The 19,180-nt window shown below is 45.3% G+C and overlaps 7 protein-coding genes across 7 annotated transcripts; 3 read left to right on the top strand and 4 right to left on the bottom strand.

The window, feature by feature from the left end:
- Positions 1–1,135: 1,135 nt before the first annotated feature.
- Positions 1,136–2,487, bottom strand: EDB82DRAFT_444708 (uncharacterized protein; the record flags this gene model as incomplete). The annotated part of the gene is made up of 5 exons (XM_025734381.2): positions 1,136–1,577; positions 1,629–2,023; positions 2,078–2,145; positions 2,196–2,232; positions 2,284–2,487. Coding segments are annotated over 5 exons (1,146 nt in total), but the record flags the coding sequence as incomplete, so codon positions are not given.
- A 1,921-nt stretch (positions 2,488–4,408) lies between these two features.
- Positions 4,409–5,730, top strand: EDB82DRAFT_498140 (transferase). The gene has a single exon (XM_025734382.2). The coding sequence runs from the start codon at positions 4,609–4,611 to the stop codon at positions 5,629–5,631; it is 1,023 nt and encodes a 340-aa protein (XP_025585194.2). The 5' UTR covers positions 4,409–4,608; the 3' UTR covers positions 5,632–5,730.
- Positions 5,731–7,122: 1,392 nt separating this feature from the next.
- On the top strand, positions 7,123–7,845 carry EDB82DRAFT_566507 (Ribonuclease/ribotoxin; the record flags this gene model as incomplete). The annotated part of the gene is made up of 1 exon (XM_025734383.1): positions 7,123–7,845. One exon carries the CDS (start codon positions 7,123–7,125, stop codon positions 7,843–7,845), a length of 723 nt encoding a protein of 240 aa, XP_025585195.1.
- A 410-nt stretch (positions 7,846–8,255) lies between these two features.
- Positions 8,256–11,130, bottom strand: EDB82DRAFT_460555 (cytochrome P450; the record flags this gene model as incomplete). The annotated part of the gene is made up of 5 exons (XM_025734385.2): positions 10,548–11,130; positions 9,876–10,497; positions 9,197–9,827; positions 9,010–9,038; positions 8,256–8,565 (listed from the first exon to the last, which is right to left on the bottom strand). Exons 1-5 carry the CDS (start codon positions 10,759–10,761, stop codon positions 8,256–8,258), a joined length of 1,806 nt encoding a protein of 601 aa, XP_025585197.2. The 5' UTR covers positions 10,762–11,130.
- A 1,369-nt stretch (positions 11,131–12,499) lies between these two features.
- EDB82DRAFT_165198 (uncharacterized protein) lies at positions 12,500–13,904 on the top strand. The gene is made up of 3 exons (XM_025734386.2): positions 12,500–12,743; positions 12,812–13,325; positions 13,386–13,904. The coding sequence occupies exons 1-3, from the start codon at positions 12,620–12,622 to the stop codon at positions 13,816–13,818; spliced, it is 1,071 nt and encodes a 356-aa protein (XP_025585198.1). The 5' UTR covers positions 12,500–12,619; the 3' UTR covers positions 13,819–13,904.
- On the bottom strand, positions 13,887–16,139 carry EDB82DRAFT_165192 (uncharacterized protein). Its single transcript, XM_025734388.2, has 5 exons — positions 15,749–16,139; positions 15,314–15,699; positions 14,420–15,254; positions 14,026–14,368; positions 13,887–13,981 (listed from the first exon to the last, which is right to left on the bottom strand). Exons 1-5 carry the CDS (start codon positions 16,010–16,012, stop codon positions 13,956–13,958), a joined length of 1,854 nt encoding a protein of 617 aa, XP_025585199.2. The 5' UTR covers positions 16,013–16,139; the 3' UTR covers positions 13,887–13,955.
- A 417-nt stretch (positions 16,140–16,556) lies between these two features.
- On the bottom strand, positions 16,557–18,401 carry EDB82DRAFT_444719 (S-adenosyl-L-methionine-dependent methyltransferase). The gene is made up of 9 exons (XM_065607795.1): positions 18,055–18,401; positions 17,860–17,999; positions 17,766–17,807; positions 17,648–17,714; positions 17,572–17,599; positions 17,509–17,521; positions 17,367–17,459; positions 16,954–17,296; positions 16,557–16,899 (listed from the first exon to the last, which is right to left on the bottom strand). Exons 1-9 carry the CDS (start codon positions 18,184–18,186, stop codon positions 16,666–16,668), a joined length of 1,092 nt encoding a protein of 363 aa, XP_065464724.1. The 5' UTR covers positions 18,187–18,401; the 3' UTR covers positions 16,557–16,665.
- Positions 18,402–19,180: the final 779 nt, after the last annotated feature.

Raw genomic sequence — 19,180 nt, forward strand, 5'->3', positions numbered from 1 at the left:
GACCCCAGAAGATGTGGTGCAAAGAACGGTTCTTAACTCAGATGGTACAAGCCCCCGGCCACACGATATAAGTCGCCCACCCTAGTTTTGGCCCACCCCTGGCTTTGGCCGGCTCTATTCAGCCAACAACGCACAACTGGTACATCAACGTAAGTAGGTCGCAACAAAGTCAAGTTAAATGGTTAAAATACAACAGGAATCGCATTTGGCACTATTTAGTCGCTTTCTTCGTCTGCAATTAAACCTCGCTCCATATAGTGTTTTGTTGGTCGCCAATTGCGTGCCGACCGTCGAGCCAGTGCCAGCTCCTCTTCCGACTCAAAGCTACTCTCCCCCTCCACGATAATGACCTCTTGTACCGCATTTCTTACCTTCCGAACACGTTGTTGAGGCTCTCGATTAGCTTGCACAAGTATCTGCGCAAGGCTTGCAAAGCGCTCGTTCGGGTCTTGGACGATTTTGCCACGTTTAGCCGGTTTTGCCTGAACGAGTAGCACCCGCAAGCCTTCGATCTCACGGTCCCTTAGTATAACCTCCATCACAACCTTGTCCAACGCCGCAGCGGCTTTTCGAATAAACATTCGTGCATTAGGAGAGCCGCTCTTCTCGGCAAATAGCCTTACGATGTCGCCACCGCGTTTTAGTGTTGGAATATCCGAAGGGACATACAGTAGTATAGCTGGCCGTTTAGCCACTATGACCTGTCGAGAATTTAGATTAACTTACCGCTTTGCCGTATACCCCCTTACTTTGCATAGCTGTAATAATATTGTATTTGTAAGAAAACAATAACTTCAGATAATTCTATAGTTATATATATTAATTTAATCAATTAAAGACAAAGCTTTATTTAACTTAAATTTAATTAAGGTATATAGGGTAAAGTGATATATAGTAGGGCAGTAAGTTAATCTCAAGGTTTAGCTATGTTCTTAAGGTATAAGCTTATTACCTTCTACTTAAATTGAATTTATTTATTTAATACATACCGCCTTAAGTTCCTTTGAGTTTTTAATAAAAGTTAATCTGTCTATAAGTTGTAGTCAACAAGACTCTTCATGAAGAAATACTAAAGAAAAGTATTAATATATATTAGAAAAAGAAAAATCTTTTTAAATTCTGTCTAGATGCTACCATTGAGATCTTTCCTATCATGACGTGTAACCGACACCTGGGTCGAGACAACAATGCCCTGCTCAACAGACGATTCTTTGGTCTCTTTATTATTCCAAGGTGCCGCATCACTCGCTCCCCCTCGCCCAACATCGTATGTAAGCTCAACCTCATCATCGTCGCTATGGAAACCAGTTCCCTTTGTTCGGTTGACGCTGAATAGCTGAAAATGCTTGGATCCTGATTTAGATAGTTCGTTTCCCCCAGAAGGCGTGCCCCGAGATGTCGCACTCATGCGACCGAGTCGGAAGAGAGGTGCTAGGGTAGGGAGACATGCTGAAATGATAGCGACGGACGGCTCCAGACTTGACCAGGCAAATGAAGGACCCATCCACCATGTGGCATCGAGGTTTTGGAAGAAACCCCAGAGGTAGTAGATGCGAGCGATACTGGCGACACAGACACTGGAAAAATGTTAATACTAGAGTGATACACACGGCTTGAAGAAAACCTACAAGCTACCGAGAAGCATAATGCAGATAACTGAAACCTTGGTTTTGTTGTTCATTTGCAAAGCCCAGATACGGGGAATAGGGACGCTTAGGATAACAATGTCATTCACCATGTTCATAACTCCCAGCACAAGGAAGAATAGCTTCACATCTATGCACTTTCCCTCGGCGCCGATGTATTGGTTCCAGAAAAAGCTGACAGGCTTGCATGCGAAAGCCATTGTGATCCAAAGTATAAAGGGATAGCAACTCGTCAAGAACGTTGCAACATAAAACATTATCGTATAAGCACGACTCTTATTGATGCCGAGCGGGAACAGCCGACGGTAGAGGAGGAGAATGCTAATTTTGACGGACGTAACGGCGAGGGCGTATACGAAAGGCTCGGCGTAAACGATCTGATGTCAAGTATCAGTATGGAACGACTAAAGTGGTATGCAAGCTTAACATACCTTGAAAACTTCGACGAGAGTCATAATCTTGATGGACCAAACATGTGCTCCAGATCCATGTTGGCCAGCTAGAAAGCATTAGTCCCATACTTATCCACTCTCTAGATCATCCGCATACCTAAGATTGTCATTGAGACAGTAGCAGCAGCACAAAACTACAGACAAAGGTTAAAAACATTGCGAGAATGAAAGCATTGTTCACTTACCAAGCTCACCAACACAGCCCAATCATCCATCTCCAGTTGGGCAGATTTCATGTTTCTCACATAGAAGCGCAAAGCTACAACCAAGAAGGCGATTCCAAGAATGACACAAGTAACAATATTGTACGTTGTGATCTGATATTGGCTGAGATCCATATCTTTGGGTGGTGGGCCAAAGATGGCGACGATATTGGGATCCAGTTCCATGGTTCAGAGCAGAGTTACAGCCGTCTTAGCTTAGCTGCATGTAGAAATAGAATCTGGCGGCGGCTTTATCAAGCTTGCCCATGGGGCCGTTCAATCATTAATAAATAAGGAAATGCAGAAATTGTCCGGTCCAAAAGCAAACACAGAAACTGGGTAACTACATCAAACGATACGGGGATGTTGTTTCTTTTTCCTTCATGGCAACCATTCCTTCTTCCCACTTCCGCGTGCTGTGCCTTGGACGAAACGTCAATCTTTAGCCGTTACGGACAGCCTGTATGCTCTCTTCATTTTAGTCGAAATTAGGACCTCTAGTGAATTACTGTTCAATGGCAAACAGCCCACATGTTGAAAACTCGGAACGCGTAGTGGGAGGGGCATTTTGATGTGTCCACTTTGATGCTACCCTGTTGGATGGATCATATTCCTTCGCTCCCATTGTCCACATCGTACCGCCCGATACCTGCGGCGATTCCCGAGTCCAAGAACCAAGCACAAGCTTGAACTTTGTTGCAGTGAAGAACGATATTGATTCCCATAGCCGTTGAGATGCAGATTTCCGCAATCGACACTAAGTTCTGACAGTAATCTGAATGTAGGTCTTGCCAAGACACATTGCGGCTCTGGTATACGCTAGTCAGGCCGAACAGGCCACTCGGTATTCAACCCTGGTTATCCGCGCAACCGTTTCCAGTCCGCGTGTGACAAGGACCAACACCCGGGAGACAGGCATGTTTCAGGACCTCATTTATGGGCCGAAACGTTTACATATGCAACGTCGCAATCATGGCTAGGAGAAACTGTTCCAGAACCCCGGGTAGAGCAGTTTGGATTCTTGTTGTGTCGCAATGGCTAGGACTTTCTCGATTTGGCGTTGCAATGCCGAATTGGCGCAGGGGTAATGACCGAGGGAAAGGAATCCTACAAGCCGGAGAGGTATCGATCAGCCGATGAATGATGCAAGAATGATCCCAGGTATCGGATTATAGCCGTTTGTATGGTGTAGTCTAGCAACCCGAAGAAACTTACTAAGGGGCTATCCACTCACGTAAACAGCAAATTTCCTCTCTTCTCCCTTCGGCCAGCAAGTTAGTAAGGGTCCAATTGAATCCTCCTTATCTTCTTGTTGATCAATGCCTGGATTCAGTTACTGATCGTTAAACTTCAAATAGCATCCTTGATAATAGACAGGATCCACTCGGAACGCGCCAATAACGGATACTCAAGTAGATTGGCCGAACTCCAATTGGTAACAATCCCGATCCCTATTGTTTGTTTGTGTAGCAGTCTGTTGCTCTCTAGCCCGCTCATATTGGCTCTGTTGGATGGTTGAACAGACTAGAGCCAGACCCTGCAACAGTAACGATTCGACGTACATGTAGTAGAACATGAACCTAGCAACGAAAAATAGCTCGGGTGCCGAAACCCGGTGGCGGACAGCCTCGCGTCACCACAGATGCTCCTTTTGACACGAGTATTAGAAGCCAGGCCTGTCCGCAACAGACGAGCCAGAATCCAAAAGTACCATATCCACTACAGTTACATCCATTCTACCCCTTCCCGATCCTTCACTAATTCCCCCAATAAATCGCACGAACCGCCAATCAGGAACTAGCCAAGCAGACCATTATGGCTGCTGTTCCATCTCAGATCTCGGTCGTCGACCAACCCCACGAAGTCTCTGTCAAGAATGCCATGACTGAGCAGGTCACTGAGGTCGTAGACCTTGCGCCCCCTCTACTTCCCACTGAAAAGATTGGTCCGATGGGTTGGGTCAGACTCGTCTACCACTTTGAGCTACCCGAGAACTACGACGCCGATGAGTTGACCACAATCTTCAAGAAGAGTTACTCTGCATTCAAGGACCGCGTTCCTATTGCGGGCTGCGAGTTTGTTCCCACACCTACATACCCCGAGGATGGTGAACTACAACTCCGTCATTATGGCGATGAGATCGAACATGACTTCAAGGTGAAGGACCTTCGAAATGAAGACTTCCCTTCTTTTAAGGAACTCAAGACACAGGGCTTTCCTGCCTCGGCTCTAGAACCTGATGTCGTCTGTCAACGAGGTCTTGGTGGAGAGTGGCCTGCCGCTGGAGTTGACAGACTCAACACCACCATGCTGCAACTCAACTTCGTCAAGGGTGGTCTCCTTCTCAACATGCTCTTCCTCCATGCTGCTGTCGATGCAGCCTGCATGTATAAGTTCACCGAGCTTCTAGCCGAAGAGGTCCGAAAGGCTCAGGGACTTTCTATCTCTGAGCCAGCTGAGATACCTGTGGTAGACCGAGCCAAGATCGCTAAGTCTTCTGGTGCCAAGCCTGGTAACCCTGAAGACCACGCTGAGTACCTCGAGATCCCTTTCACACCCACGGGCCCTCCTGAGAAACTGGCTATGCCTATCGCCCATGGCAACGTCTTTTACTTCTCACCTGAGAAGATCCAAGCCCTGAAGGAACTCGCTTCCCCTGCCAACGCCAAGCACTTCAAGTCAAATAAGGACAACGCCCCCTTCATTTCCACCAACGATGCTATCACGGCCCTCGTCTGGCGCTGCACTATGAACGCTCAGCACAAGCATAAGGAGGGTGGCGATAAGCCCACTGGGCCTTCCATGCTCGGCCTTGCTCTTGATGCTCGTCGTCGATATGCTGGCCAGGATGTTCACAAACACACTCTTGGCAATATTCTTGGTTTTGCTCCTGCTATCATGGACATTGATACCCTGATGAATGAGGATGATGTTACCCTGGCTGACATTGCCTTGGTTGTCCGAGGTGCTGTCAACAAGTCCAAGGAGTCCTACCTCGATAGTATCACCGCTCGTGTCGAGCGTGTCGATAACGTGGCTCGTCTTATCCCTACCATCTTCCTCGACATGCCTGGCAACCACGCTCTTCTGTCTTCGTGGAGAGAGTTTCCATTCTACGACATCAAGTGGGGTCCTGCCCTGGGTGAAAAGATTCTTGCTATCCGACCTCCCAAGGTGGGAGTCACACACTCTATGCACGTCCTTCTGCCTGAACGACCTGCCGCCGGCCCTGGTATCGAGGTCTTCGTGAACACTGAAAATGATGCTATGCAGACTCTTCTCAAAGACCCATTGTGGAGAAAATTTGCTGAGGGACCTGAGAGAGTTTAATATTCTATGTTTTGTCGATGGTAGTGATTTGTCATGAAGGTTTGGGACGATGCCTCAAAATAGTTTTTTTTTTTTTTTTTTTTTTTTTTTTTTTTTTTTTTTTAGCAAAATGCAATGTATAATCTGAGTATAAGGAACAACTCTATGAAACTCTTTGATCACGTAACTCTTCTTCCCAAGGTCGTAAACTCGTGATGTGACAAAGACATGAATTTTAAAATCGTTTTTTGAACTAACGTATCAGTGGATGATGTGGATGTATGTCCCAGAACGACATGGCTGGGAGTCTGTTTGCACGAGTTCATGAAAAATCCATCGTGTGGTCAATATACAAGAAAGATAGAGCCCTGTTCCGACACGGCTCAACCCTATTCAAACTTCAATCACGTCAGCTCATTTGACGACGAAATGTCAACCTGGGGAAGGGAATTTTTACGGGTGTTGGTCCTTGTATCTCCCAGGTAACATCAATGAGCTCCACCCTAGTCCCATTGCTACTATGACTCACATGTAAGTCGCAGCAAGCATCTGAAAGTTAAACTCACATTGGAACATTAGGTTTACTATTGAGGAAAAAGTTAATTTGTCGTACGGCTGGAACACATGGTCTGAGCACACTGGCGTTCGGGAGATCTTCATCGGACCCTTGCTGAACTCTAATTCTATTGACTTCACCTTTGGTAACGAAATAGTGTTCAGTACTGACTATATTGACTCATACTGTAGAAAGTATGTACTGAAACTTATCAATGGAAGACTCTCCTGCCATGTCTTTTAGAAAGTAATAGAGTAATTGCTTGGAAGTTTAAACTGACCAATTCTATAAAATGCCCTCTTCTCCTTCTGTTCTCTTGTTCCCAACTCAGACGTTTCACCACAGTCGTTCGTCTTTCCGCACTCAGCTTACTCTGTATTTATCGCTTTCAGCTTTCAACTTTGAGACTTAGCTTTCAGCGCCATCACTCTCAGCCTTCGGCTTCAACATACTCTGCTTTTAGATATCACCATATCCAGCTACGAGCAGATATACCGCTACCTAGGCTCGATAGGTTTCATAGCTTCGATACCATCATTCACACGCACCATCTCTTGTCACCTTGCGAACATCCAGAGTTCTGCGGTCAACCTCTTGACTCATATTCTACTCTCGGTCATTCTCAACCGTTCTTTTTTGACGACGACATACTATTCCAATTATTGACTGGTCATTTTATTATCGATGACATCTAAATACTTCGTTATATTCCGAAGTTCTTAGCAACAGGATCAGTAAAGCCAGCCATACTATCAACCCATTTCTCGACCCAACTACACACGAACATTGTTCATAACATTGACCTTCGCTACTTTTCTCCATCTCAACACGAAAGCAGTTCAACAGCGCTTGCCACAGTGCAATTGCTTTGATCTATGTTACATTACTTTTTATCGACTATATCACCGCACTTACTTTCAAAACTTTCCAGTCGATTACTCATACCCACTTTAACCATGTCTCTCACATTTGCTGCTCTAGCGGAGCATACTCGATATATGGCTTCCATGTCTATGTCTCCTCCATCCCACAAGACCGATGACGATAATTCCTCGGAGTGTTCGTATTATTCACTGGCCGACCTACAGTACGACAGATGGTATCGCAACATCCCAGCCAGTCAAATCCGGGAACAAGCCAAGGAGGTGCCAGATTCCCCAGCACCTACCAACAAATTGTATCCTCGGAAGTTCCATAATAGCGAACGACTGGTTCTGAAGTCTTGCGGCCCCTGGAAAGAGTACCCTTTTTGTCTGAACAAGCGGTACACAAACGGCTCTCCTGGACCTGTTCGGCTTATCATCAACTCTGCCAAGCCGGAGGATGTGGATGTGGTTTATCATCCGACACAAGGCAACAGACAGGTCTGTCTGGCGAAGTACCGTCCTAAGGGCTGGGCAAAGGGTACCTGTCTCAAGCCGTCGCCACACAATCCACTGCCGGCCAACAACACTTTCGGTATCCCTGAAGGGATGACTTACCAGGGCCACGAGGTCTACCAAGGTCTGGGGGCCTGCTACTACCCACAACAGCAGTCAATGACTGCACCAATGCATCCTGCAATGCAGGCAGCGATACTTTCTTTGGGATATCCCAGTTATTCTTCAACAATGCCCTCCTGGGGGCAGTATATTCCAGGGTACACTATATATAATTATACCAATCAACATACTTCTTAAACCCCCTATCTGAAACTTAGTACTCTCCTGGATTGAACTCATTATCTTACTGTGTGACATTTACGTTTATATGTAATCTTTTTCTTAATAAATAATTTCAGACATTTTATATCTTTGTTCTAGTATGTAAATACCATATATCGCATATGGAACTCGTGATATGAAAATAAAATATTGTTGTATTCAATGTACGGAGAAAATGTTAGACTCAACATAGCGTTATAGATCTAGTTTGAGTGTTGTTGTAAGTTGGCAATGAAACTTGAGTCTTTTGTTAAGGAGGCGAACTATTTTATACCTTCAGTTTGACTCTTCTTACTATACTAGGGAGGTACGAAGACTTCTTATCGACACCATTCAAAAATAGTTGCCCTTCATACTTTTTCGTTTCTTCAGTTACTACACCCTTTCTATTTTGCAGTTCCTTCGCTATTCCCCTCCACCTTGACCTCTTCTCGTTTCAGGCCATTGTCACCACCTCTAGCTCGAAGCTCATCCAACAGATTGAGTGGCTCACGAGACAGGCAGGTAACCTTTACATATCCGGGACGCTCTGGTATATCAAAGCAGATTTCGATACTGCGATATCCTGTTGCATCTCTAGGATAAATCGCGTGGCAAGCAGCTGCTAATTTGTCCTGATCAGCTACAAGATCGTTGTTGATCCAGTGCGTGAAGGTCGGCAGGAAGTTTGCAAAGGTTTGCATGATTCTGCAATGGCTGGTATGCGTATATAATAGATATAATAATTAATGTCGAAGACGAGGTTTGCGTTCGTAGTATTCGAGAGCTTGATAGTTGGTGTTCAAAATATTCATGGCGCTATGGGGGGCTTTTATAGGCATGTCTAGATCTTAACCACGGAGACAAGACCTATACATTTCACGGGACTTTTTATCATCGTGTAAATAGTAATGATGCGTTTGTAGAACTTCTCGTCATTTAAATCAACTTGGATTCAAAGAAAAAGCTTTGTTTGGCTGTTTGCCGGTTTATATTCACAACATCCAGTGATTCGATGTCGAAACTTATCTTCCTACCGGTAGAGTTTACGAAATATATTTACGTAGTTACACCATTGTCTCATTCACTTCAACATTTGTTGAAGAATCCCCTATTAACCTTTAACATGTCAAATGAGAGCATTAAATCACCACATAGAACGAAAGATCTGACGATGACCATAGAACATCCTCACGACGAAAAACAAAAGTGTAGGGTTACATTCCCCAGTAAAGTAATTTCTTTCAATACTTTCTTGTAGATATCTTCTTTGTTATCAGAAGTTACCAAATCAAGCAGCAGCATCCCGCCTTGAGATCTTGATATTCATGTCCTCAAAGTAACTCACACCACCATTAACTACATACTTGCCCCTCTTCGTTTCATCAACCCACTCGACATTGAAACTCCGCAAGAACACCAATGGGCCCTTATAAAGCTCCATTCTTGCAATGTCCTGTCCAAGACAGACCCTGGCTCCGTACCCGAAGCCCATGTTGTACTTGTTGTAAATCTTGGCCTTGTCAATATCTAACCAGCGCTCCGGCTTGAAAATCTCAGCGTCATCGCCATAAATATTCGGATCACGATGAACTAGCCACGGGTTACAAGTCACTTCAGTACCTTCAGGAACGAAGTGGCCGCAGATCTCGAGGCCGCCTTGAGGAACAATACGAGGGAAGATGTTGGGAGCACTGGGATTTAGTCTCATCGATTCCTTGACACATGCGATATAGTAGGGACAGTGCTCAACAACTTCGTCGTACTGGGGCATCTCAGAGAGTTTTCCTGCTGCTGTGGCCTCGTCAATCTCAGCGAGGAGTTTCTTGTAGACAGTCGGGTTTGTAAGGATGTGAATCATCATGGCTTGGAAGGCCGTGCCAGTGGTATCAGCACCCGCCAGTAAAACCAGCAGGATTTCAGCCTTGATGTAGTTGATGTCCAGTGGTTTGTCGTCTTCATCTCGAGCTTCAATAAAGCTGTTGATTGTTAGTGACACATCTTCTGTATATCTGGTCGTTACTTACGTTTGTAGAAGGTCTATGCGACCACCCGTAGAACCATTCTCGATATCCTTGAAGCGTTGTTCAATCAAGCGATCTCGAAAGCGCATCAATGTGCCGATACCTGAGTTTTGTTCAGGACTAGCGACCATATACTTGCCCAAGAAAGTGCTCTTAACCCAGTTGGTAAAAGGATGCAGTCTGGCCATGATACCGAAAGGTGTTAGGCCGTCATGGAAACCCTGGATAAGGCCCTCAACATCTTTGTCCTCTTTGATGAAACCGAAAGGAGCGCCAAAGCCGACCTCAGAGATAACGTCATAAGCTAGATAGACGGCTTTGGGTGCAAAGTCGAAGGGCTTGTTCGTAGCAGCAAAGTCCCTCTGGAGGCGGCTCATCCAGGCATTGATGTTACTGTCAATCAAGGGCTCCATTTTCTTGATACTGGTCAGACTGTAGAGAGGTGCAGCGACCTTTCTGTACTTGGCGTGAGTCACGGAGTCCTGCATGTTGAAAAGCGATTCATCTTTGCCAAAGCTTCCGGTGATGTAATGCTTTGACTTGTTTGCATGGCGATTGTAGATCTTGGGTAGCTCGGTCGCGTCGCTGACCAGCAGCATAGTGGGGGTAATTCGAATCACAGGTCCTTGGATATGTTAGTTGAACTGCTCTTTGGTGTCGGTAACTGGATCTTACCATGCTTCTTGTGAAGTTCTTGAAATGTCTCGCATTCATCGGCTTCGACCGCATTGTGATACGTGATCCAGAGCCGCGTGACACTTCCCCAGAAGTTACCAGGAAACTTTGCGAGAGGATGAAAGAAACGATACTTGACAATCTGCCAAACAACGCAGAATAAAAAGTAACCGACGCCCAAAAGGGCTACGTTAACAATACTGAGTAGAGCCATAATCGTTTACCAAATTCCCGAAGTTCAAGAAAATGATAAACGAAAGTCTAAATGAGCCAATTGTGAGAAACGAGAAAACAATCAAGCGCCCATTTGGGCTTTGACCAGGAAATACGCCAGGGATATGCAAATGCACATGAAGGTGATCGTCGGTATAGTACCACAACGGCTTGCACATCCGGATACCCCAGCAGTCTCTAGTCTTAATTGGGACTCGAGCCTGAAGTCTGAACGCAACACTTGTTGCGAGAATGCCTTTTACGAAGATCCATTTCCGAGATCGTTCAAAGGTCCGTAATTGTTATGCTATGCATGCAGCCAAGTGGACTTGGTGTTGGTTGTTGGAACTGGTCTTCTTTGACAAGATCCATGACTCTCATGCGTTAAAATTGACGTCTGTCTCGGCTGTCAGGTAATAATGGTGGGAGCCCACTAATTGATTGACGTACCTGAAATTATATTTGCGAGGAAGTAAACCAACAGGCTTGGCATTACAGTTGGTAACATCTGTAGACTTGTGCAAGGCCGGAACCTTTGCGGGAGAATTCTGACCCTGGTAGTTCCCACCATCGTACTAGGATCATCATATTCAACTCCTAATATAATCCATGGTCAACACTCTACTGTCATTGCAACACCACATTTTCACATGCAGATATCAGGTCTGGATCAATAAGTTAAGCAGTGCAGCAGCGGCAATCTACGAATCTCGATAAAGGAGTCGACACCAAGATCGTCTCCTATCTTGTCCCTGTGTTGCGGAATACGCGAACTCTCCACTGTCGTATGATCTGATGTTACCACTGTCCGGCAGATCCTTGCCATTGAATCGGCTAAATCAGAGGAGGACCTTGTTGGTCGCTTGCAAGCCCACAAAACCAGCAATGAAGAACTAGGCGGGTCCTTGTGTCAATTATGTATCATGAAGAAAATGATTGCTCAGTTTTTGTATAAAAATAAAAAAATAAAAATAAAAAAAAAGAGAAAGAAGCAACAGAAAATGAGGCTTTGCGGCTGAAGCGGATAGTGTAAAGTCCATTTTTATGACATGCTCCCGGCACGTTAAGCTAATTCATAGACTAACGGCCCGCTGTCTAGCTCGAGACAACAGGAATAGACTCAACGGTGAAGAGAACAACAGCAGCTGGTTGGTGTGAAAGGTGCTGGTCAGAACTGTGACAACTAGGCTAGGGGAGAGATTACGCGAGAAAACAAGAACCGAGGCTGCTTCGGCCTTCGCTTAGATAACTGATCGACCATTTCCTCCACTATCAGCGGGGTTTTCAGTCCGAGTTGCCCAACCTGAGCATGATCCTAGAAGCCAATCATGGACTAAAAGTCGACAGCGAATCCACTATTTACACCAAATGTAACGTTGTTGGTTCTATCGAAAATCTTTGTCGACGAGTGAAACACCGCAAAATGTTGCACTTCTCCTGAACATTGCTTTTGCTTCCACAAACCAGGTTCTGAACCCATGTCCAAGAGGCTCTTTGATATGACAATCTTGGCAAAACTTGACAAGAACCAAGCCTCCAAGATCATCACCCCGAAGGATGACGCGAAACGAGGCGAGCGGCGAACCATAGAGATGCTTACCAGTTTACGTCTGTGCATCAGCCATATGTTACAGATGAGAAAGGGATTAGCATAATACCAACGAGTTAATCATCTCAAAGGAACTTTGTAATGAAACTATCTGCTTGTCTCAGTTGACCAACAATGGGGGGATTCTTGCATTTAACTAGGCTCATTCTTCCAAATAAACTGAAAGTTCGAACCACGTAATCTACAATCCATTCCTTTTCTTGCTTGCATTTTTGTCTTTCTTTCTTTTTTCAGTTGAGTAATTGCAATAATGGAGTCGCAAGGTCCTACGGTAAACTCCGTTGCCATCGTCTTTGCAGTCATCAGCTTCATCGCTGTCGTGCTTCGCTTATGGGCACGAGCCTTTATTGTTAGATCAGTGGGTAACGACGACTGTAAGTATGAACGAGGCCCACAAACCCACCGCTCGACATCTTCTTTTTGTTTCTAACTCTCGTCAAAGATCTAATTTGCGTGGGCGCTCTACTCTCGTGGTCATTCATTGCCTGCACGATCGCCTCCGTAAATCATGGCCTCGGTAGTCACTTCGAGGATGTTCAGAAGCGAGGCCCAGATAACCTTACCGCGTACAGTCAAATTGTTTGGCTATCGTCTATCTTTTACAATGCTTGCCTCGGCTTCATCAAGATCTCGGTTCTAGCCCTGTACACTCGTTTGGGTGATAAGGTACTCCGCAAGACAGCTTTCTTCATGATGATAGTGGTGGGCTGTCAAGCCGGAGGCAATGTGTTGGCTTGCATTTTCCAATGCACGCCAATTTCAGCAGCCTATGATGTTACGATCCCAGCCACGGAAAAGAATTGCGTTAACATCAATGCATTCTACCTTGCAAACGCGGCTGTCAACATCTTCACGGATATCCTCACTTACTCGCTGCCAATTCCATTGGTAATAAGACTCCGAGTTCCTCGACGACAAAAGATCAGCTTGGCCATCATCCTTGGTCTCGGACTATTGTAAGCACCATTTTGCCCTCGCCTACGGCTAGCACTAGAACCCAATACTGACAAATACAGTGCCTGCATCTCTTCCATCATCCGAATCACCTACATCCCTCCCATGCTCACCTCCACTGATCCAACGTGGGTTATCTCCAACGCCATGTACTGGTCCGTTATCGAAACCAACATCGGTATACTCGCCGCTTCGATTCCGTCCTATAAGGCCATCGCCAAAAAGTATGCCCCACGTCTTCTCGGGACAAGTGGTATCTCCAGCAACAAGCTTTCAGGCTTCAAACAAATGCCTGTTGAGCTGCGAGGAAATAGTGTGCCAGGTACTGGTGCGCCGAAGACCACCTTTGAGACGAACATAAAGAATGGGCTTGACGACAACAGTAGTGAAGAAGTGCTAGTTATGCCCAACGGCCAGATTGGTGTCAAGACCGATATTGTTTTTCGGTATGAACAGAACATGGAGAATGGACATGGCTATGGCGGACGGATCTAAAGTGGGCAGTAGTAATCGGAGGAAATGTCTGTTATAAAGACACTAATATATTTTGCATCGTCTCTTCAAACGGTCATACTGTATCTCAGTCCAATCGCATGACGATACCTTCACTAACACTCAAAATCGCGCTACAGCTATACTGTGATCCACATATGCTCTCCTAATGATATTAGACCGACGTCATGATTTGACTCGCCCACTCACTCGATGGTGTGTAATAGCATTGCTTCGACCTTACCAGGATACGCTTGTCTTGAACCCAGACCGATTTATCATCTCTGCTGATCCTCTCGAGATACGCCATGTTCGTCAGTTCTAAATCGGAGCCAATGGTGAACTTGCGGTAGGCGAGAGTTATATGTTTTAGACGATATACTCTCTCCCAAATGAATTCTTCATTGTCCTCAGCAATGTGTAAGAGGCTTCCTACCAACTTTTCGCGAAACGTGATAATCGCGTTGTTGACACGATAGTTCCAACTGTTAAACGACGAGCAGATCAGGGTTTCGAGATTTCTAGCACGTAATATCGATCGTGCCATTCCATCCTAAATGATTTATTAACAAGATTCGTGGTGTCAAATATAGTTGCGACTTACAAAATCTTTCTCTTCTAGGGGGATTTCAAGTACTCGCAGCTGGGGTAAATTCTTTGTCAAGACTCTGAGGGTATCGACTGAAGCGTATGATGTAGCGGTTCTTGTATATCGAAAGCGCAGTGATTCAAGGCCCTTGTGCATGGCTATGACCTGCTGTAGTCGGCGCGATATGTCAGGATTGTTGAGGAGGTTGTCCTTGAATGTGTTATGGTTGTGGATCTCGAGAGAGGTTAGGGTGTCGAACGATGCTATGAATCTGTATATACCCTCCAAATGTACTTCAGATGCCAGAAAGTTCGGTTGTTCAGCGTCCATATCCAACACGAGATGTCGTAGCTGAATAGTGCCCTCGTCAGCCGTGTTGAACAAATCCTCCAGAGACTTGAAGAAGGTCAATTTCCCTTCTTCCAATTGCATCATCTCAAGCTTCCGCAGCTGCAAGAAGTTGACGGAACGGAAAATGTTGGACAGGCAAGTTTCGCCATCACGTTCCGATGAGGGACTGTTAAGGCTGAGCGACTTGAGTGCGGTAAAAATAGGTGACTCGTTCATGGAATCTTTATTGGCCGCCAAAGTTCCATCCTCTCTGACGTTATCGATGTTTAATGGCCACCGTGTTGAATGGATTTCCAAGCTTTCCAAGGTCGAGGACGAGTTCAATACGAAGGATTTGAGGGTTTTCTCCCTGGTGAAAGACCTGAAGCAAGAACTCATGCTTCTGAGGGACAAATGTTTCAGGTCCCGCAGCTGCGACAGAGAGGCGATGTTGATGAAGGGGCCCCATATGCGCAACGCTTTGAGATGTTTTAGTGCAAGAATACTGGATGCCATCGATCTTCGGGGTCAATAATTAGCTTCCGTGGATCAGCAAGGCAGGACATGACAGAAACTTACGCCGTCAACTCCATCGTATCCAATACCTCAAGATTAGTCAGGTTCTTCAACACTTCCTCCAGCGTCCTCAGTACAAAGCTCTTATGCCTCTTCCCCGGATCGATACTGCCGATAGTCATCTGTCGGACATCTTGCGCGCAGCCTGGAACAGCGTCCTGATCTAGGCGACTGGAAAATCTCTCTTGACGGCCTTTATATTTCCCCACTTTTTTCAACTGCTTTTTCTGAATGATACTCAGATGAGGTTCAAGCAGCCTGATGACTTTGGGGATGTGGGCATAGTAGCGTACTTGGACAGCAATGTGGTTGTGAATAATAGCCATGGCGACGGCGTAGTAGCGTTTGGAGGTGCTAGCCAAGTTAATCATACTTTTTGTGTCGTTTACCTAGTAGATATGAGTGAATAGCACGGATTGGGGAGGTTTGTTGACGAACATTGGCCAGAATGTTTTGCTGAATCTCTGCTGGAAGAACGGACAAGGCATCTTCTGGAGCTGGTTGTCCAGAGACGCGCCCATTATTCGCGACAGCATGGCTCTTTGTACGGCCATTGGTATTTCTAATCGGTGCTTTCTTCTTTCGTTTGAGTCGATCTGCCTCATTTGAGCCTTGGGCTTTTCGCTTCCTAAGATTGTGGTGGTGGGTTGGCGCAATTGCCGATCCGCTAGTAGCAATTCTTGTGCTTCTCCTTGGCGCCATTGTCAATGTCTGATCTGTTAAACGGAAAGGACGAAGAAGTAAAAGGAAAAGGAGTATGATGCTGTTAATTTATGAAGGAACATACCAGGCTTAGGATACAGAACCTGGTTTCAAAGTTTCCTCACTGTTTATTGATTGGTGGTTTTCCAACGCTTTGATGGTTGTAGCCTATTTATAGTGGATGCTTCCATTAGCGTGACTGAGTCCCCATATCTTTTTTAATGCTACTAATCGTATCACGAAGATAAGGTAGATAGCCAGTTTCCGGATATAGAGCGGGAATGCTACAGAGTAGTATGTGATTCACCCTACAGTCTAATGGCAGTTTCAGACGAAGAAGTGACAGTTGCTCAACCACCTCGAAACTATTTACCTCAGACATCTAAAGGGATATTTGAATTAAAAGGGGTGCCATTGATAGACTTATTGTACGTCCCTTCAATTGTGCTTCTGTGTTGTGGATTTCTATACTTGATGTTGAGCACGTTTGAGAATAAACATTGTTGACAAGGCAAAATTGAGAAAAATAAATACAAACGATTATCACGACCAAAGCGTACAGGGGGCGAGTACTGAATTAGCGATAAGATATTCAAAGCTTCTATTGACGCTAATTGATGCCGAATAATAATGAACGTGGCTGGAGTTATCTGTTACTCAGGTTTCCTTCCATACACAATTCTCATCCGACAATACGGGTGATGTCTCGGGTTTCGCAACTCGCGTCGTAGTTGAGAGCAATACACCGTCACCTCCTCCTTTGACCAGCCAAGGACAAAACTGGCCATGTAAAGCACAAATCCCTCCAAGTCCTGGTCCATCGCTGCGTGCCCGAATTTGCCAATCTCTTGCAACTTTGGATCTTTGGGCCAGGAGCCAACAGGAGCCTATGCAGTTGATAAGGTCAGCTTTTCGTCACTCAGCAGAAGCTGTCTACATACCTTGAAGTCCCAAGTACCTATGTCTACAAACCCTGCTTCTTCCATGCCCTGCTTTTGAAGATCGTCATCGATGATAGTAAACGTCCTTCCTAGCTTCTTACCACCTTCGATGAAGAACTTGCCCCACTCGCTCATGGCACTACCTTCTTGAACACTACCATCGTCGCTCTCTAAGCGAGTTGATGCCTCGAAGCTCTCGACCCAGCCACCTGGCTTACAAGCGCGGTATGCTTCTTGAAATAAAGATCCCCAGTCACTAATGGAACCATACAGATATCGCATATGGATGTAGTCAAAGGTGTTAGGCGAAAAGGTCCATGGTTGCGTACAGTCATCAATCTCACTATTTATATGTCAGCGATGCCTGAGATACTTGATAACCGACGCATTTGATTCGTGTTTTGGTAACTTACAACTTGACATTGGGAGGTACCCAACTAGGTTGAATAGGGGAGATGTCAGTTCCTATCACTTGTTCGGCATCTGGATGCTCATCCGCAAAGTCGCTAGCAGAATCAGTCATGACGGTCTCGCCTTTCGTCAGTGTGAACATACATTGCCCAAATTCCTGTTCAGAAATGTCAGGTTTTGATCCATACTAGAGTTATAGGCTCTTACCTGTACCAGTGCCGACGTCAAGGATAGACTTCACATGTATTAGTTCAAAATCTAGCTAGCATAGTTTGGGTCAAACCTTTGCATTGTCCCCTATTGGAGCCAAGTGAAGCTTTCCATCGAGGGCCAGTAGGAGGTAGTGATGACTTGACACATATTAGCTTCCAACAAAGAAACTATGTAATTGATAGCCTTACATGATGTCGATAGCCTCGTTCTGTTGATCGTCGTTGGATGCCCTAAAATATTGTGAGTCGACAAATATTATATTATCTTGAGACAATTGTGTACCAATATTCAGCGTTGCCTCTTTCCGAATGGTAAGTTCTCCCCTTGATAGTGCGGTAGTTGAGAATACTAGAATTCATGGATGCCGTCGACGAGTCAGCGTCACTACCAAGCGATGAATCAGTATCGTCATCATGAGGTTCCTGGTATAAGTTAGCTTTACCACATAATCATGAATCATGGAAAATGTCATCTTACTTGTGCTAGATTGGCCCAATGTTCAGCATCATGAAGACCCGCAGCTTCCGCAGCCTCACGACTTGCCGCCGACTTTTGCGAGATAGGAGACCGGGGTGATTGCTTTGGAGAAGAAGCAGTGTTGTCAGTCATATTGTCAGCAGCTCATGTATCTGCACTACACGCAATGCAAAGTCAAGCTTTGGACGCGCGAATTGAGTATGCTCTTCCTTCTTGAAAACGAGTTTTGCGGGGTTGGTAGGTCGGATCTCGATCGGCTAATGAGGTTGTGCTGCGGATCATTACTGGAAGGGTAAGATTCAGTCAGACGAGGAGATATCTTCTCTTTTGCCGCCTTGCATTTTCGTGCACAGGGGTTGATATTGTGTTCCTAGCGAATACGAGGGAGTATTCGTTGATCCCTGTATCAGAAGGTCAGAACAAGGGCCAAGCACATTGATTGGTGAGAAAAGGCCAACCAACACAAATGCCAACAATCTGTGCGAGGTTCTTATCCACATGCATGGGCCGTCAAATCAGAGACCGAGTGTTCGAATTGTACTGTAAGATGTTCTGTGTTCCAAAGTGGATCACCCTGGCATAAAAGCAACTGTTTTGTTTTTTCTTTTACATCATGAGTGAGAAAGGCCTTGTATTTTTCTCTATGAGAAGAAATAGTCACAATCACTATGGAACAAAATGTGGAAGCATCAAATTATGGAACAGCTTTTCGGGTTAATCCTTGTTAACAGATGTTCAAAGGAAATTGGTAGCTTTACTCATTGAACAAACGTTGCGTCTTCGCAGCTTAAAAGCGACGTCATCTGTAGAGTCTCAACTCGATTCGAGTGAACGATATTGTTTTCCCTTTCCATGCTTGTTCTTATGCAGGCAGACTTGCGTAGCTCTGTTAGCCGACAGGTGACTGTTTCTCACAACAGATTTGTCAGTGTAGCATACCTTATGATGGAGTAATGCTAGACTTTGAAGTTTCAATTTGGGAGAAATTATTTGGTTTAGTTTGACAAGGCATACTTAATCCTTTATCGCCGTAAGCAGGATAAACATAACCGTCCAGACGTAAGCCGATCTCTTCACTCAACGCTAAGCAATAAACCACCTTCCAGAAAGAGTACTAACGTGGGAA

The sequence above is a fragment of the Fusarium venenatum genome (genome assembly GCF_020744135.1).
Source record: "Fusarium venenatum strain MPI-CAGE-CH-0201 chromosome Unknown EDB82scaffold_2, whole genome shotgun sequence".
NCBI classification, from domain to species: Eukaryota; Fungi; Ascomycota; class Sordariomycetes; order Hypocreales; family Nectriaceae; genus Fusarium; species Fusarium venenatum.

Bases quoted from the DNA above. Each gene is read 5' to 3' on its own strand.
- EDB82DRAFT_444719 (XM_065607795.1), bottom strand. From the start codon at position 18,186: ATGACTGACAACACTGCTTCTTCTCCAAAGCAATCACCCCGGTCTCCT. The intron at 17,808-17,859 runs GTACACAATTGT...ACAATATTTTAG, and splicing joins AGAGGCAACGCTGAATATTG to GGCATCCAACGACGATCAAC. The intron at 16,900-16,953 runs GTATGTAGACAG...TCAACTGCATAG, and splicing joins TAGGTACTTGGGACTTCAAG to GCTCCTGTTGGCTCCTGGCC.
- EDB82DRAFT_165192 (XM_025734388.2), bottom strand. From the start codon at position 16,012: ATGGCGCCAAGGAGAAGCACAAGAATTGCTACTAGCGGATCGGCAATT. The intron at 15,700-15,748 runs GTTCGTCAACAA...CATATCTACTAG, and splicing joins AGCAAAACATTCTGGCCAAT to GTAAACGACACAAAAAGTAT. The intron at 14,369-14,419 runs GTAAGTCGCAAC...TAAATCATTTAG, and splicing joins CCCTAGAAGAGAAAGATTTT to GATGGAATGGCACGATCGAT.
- EDB82DRAFT_165198 (XM_025734386.2), top strand. From the start codon at position 12,620: ATGGAGTCGCAAGGTCCTACGGTAAACTCCGTTGCCATCGTCTTTGCA. The intron at 12,744-12,811 runs GTAAGTATGAAC...CTCTCGTCAAAG, and splicing joins ATCAGTGGGTAACGACGACT to ATCTAATTTGCGTGGGCGCT. The intron at 13,326-13,385 runs GTAAGCACCATT...TGACAAATACAG, and splicing joins ATCCTTGGTCTCGGACTATT to TGCCTGCATCTCTTCCATCA.
- EDB82DRAFT_498140 (XM_025734382.2), top strand. From the start codon at position 4,609: ATGCTGCAACTCAACTTCGTCAAGGGTGGTCTCCTTCTCAACATGCTC.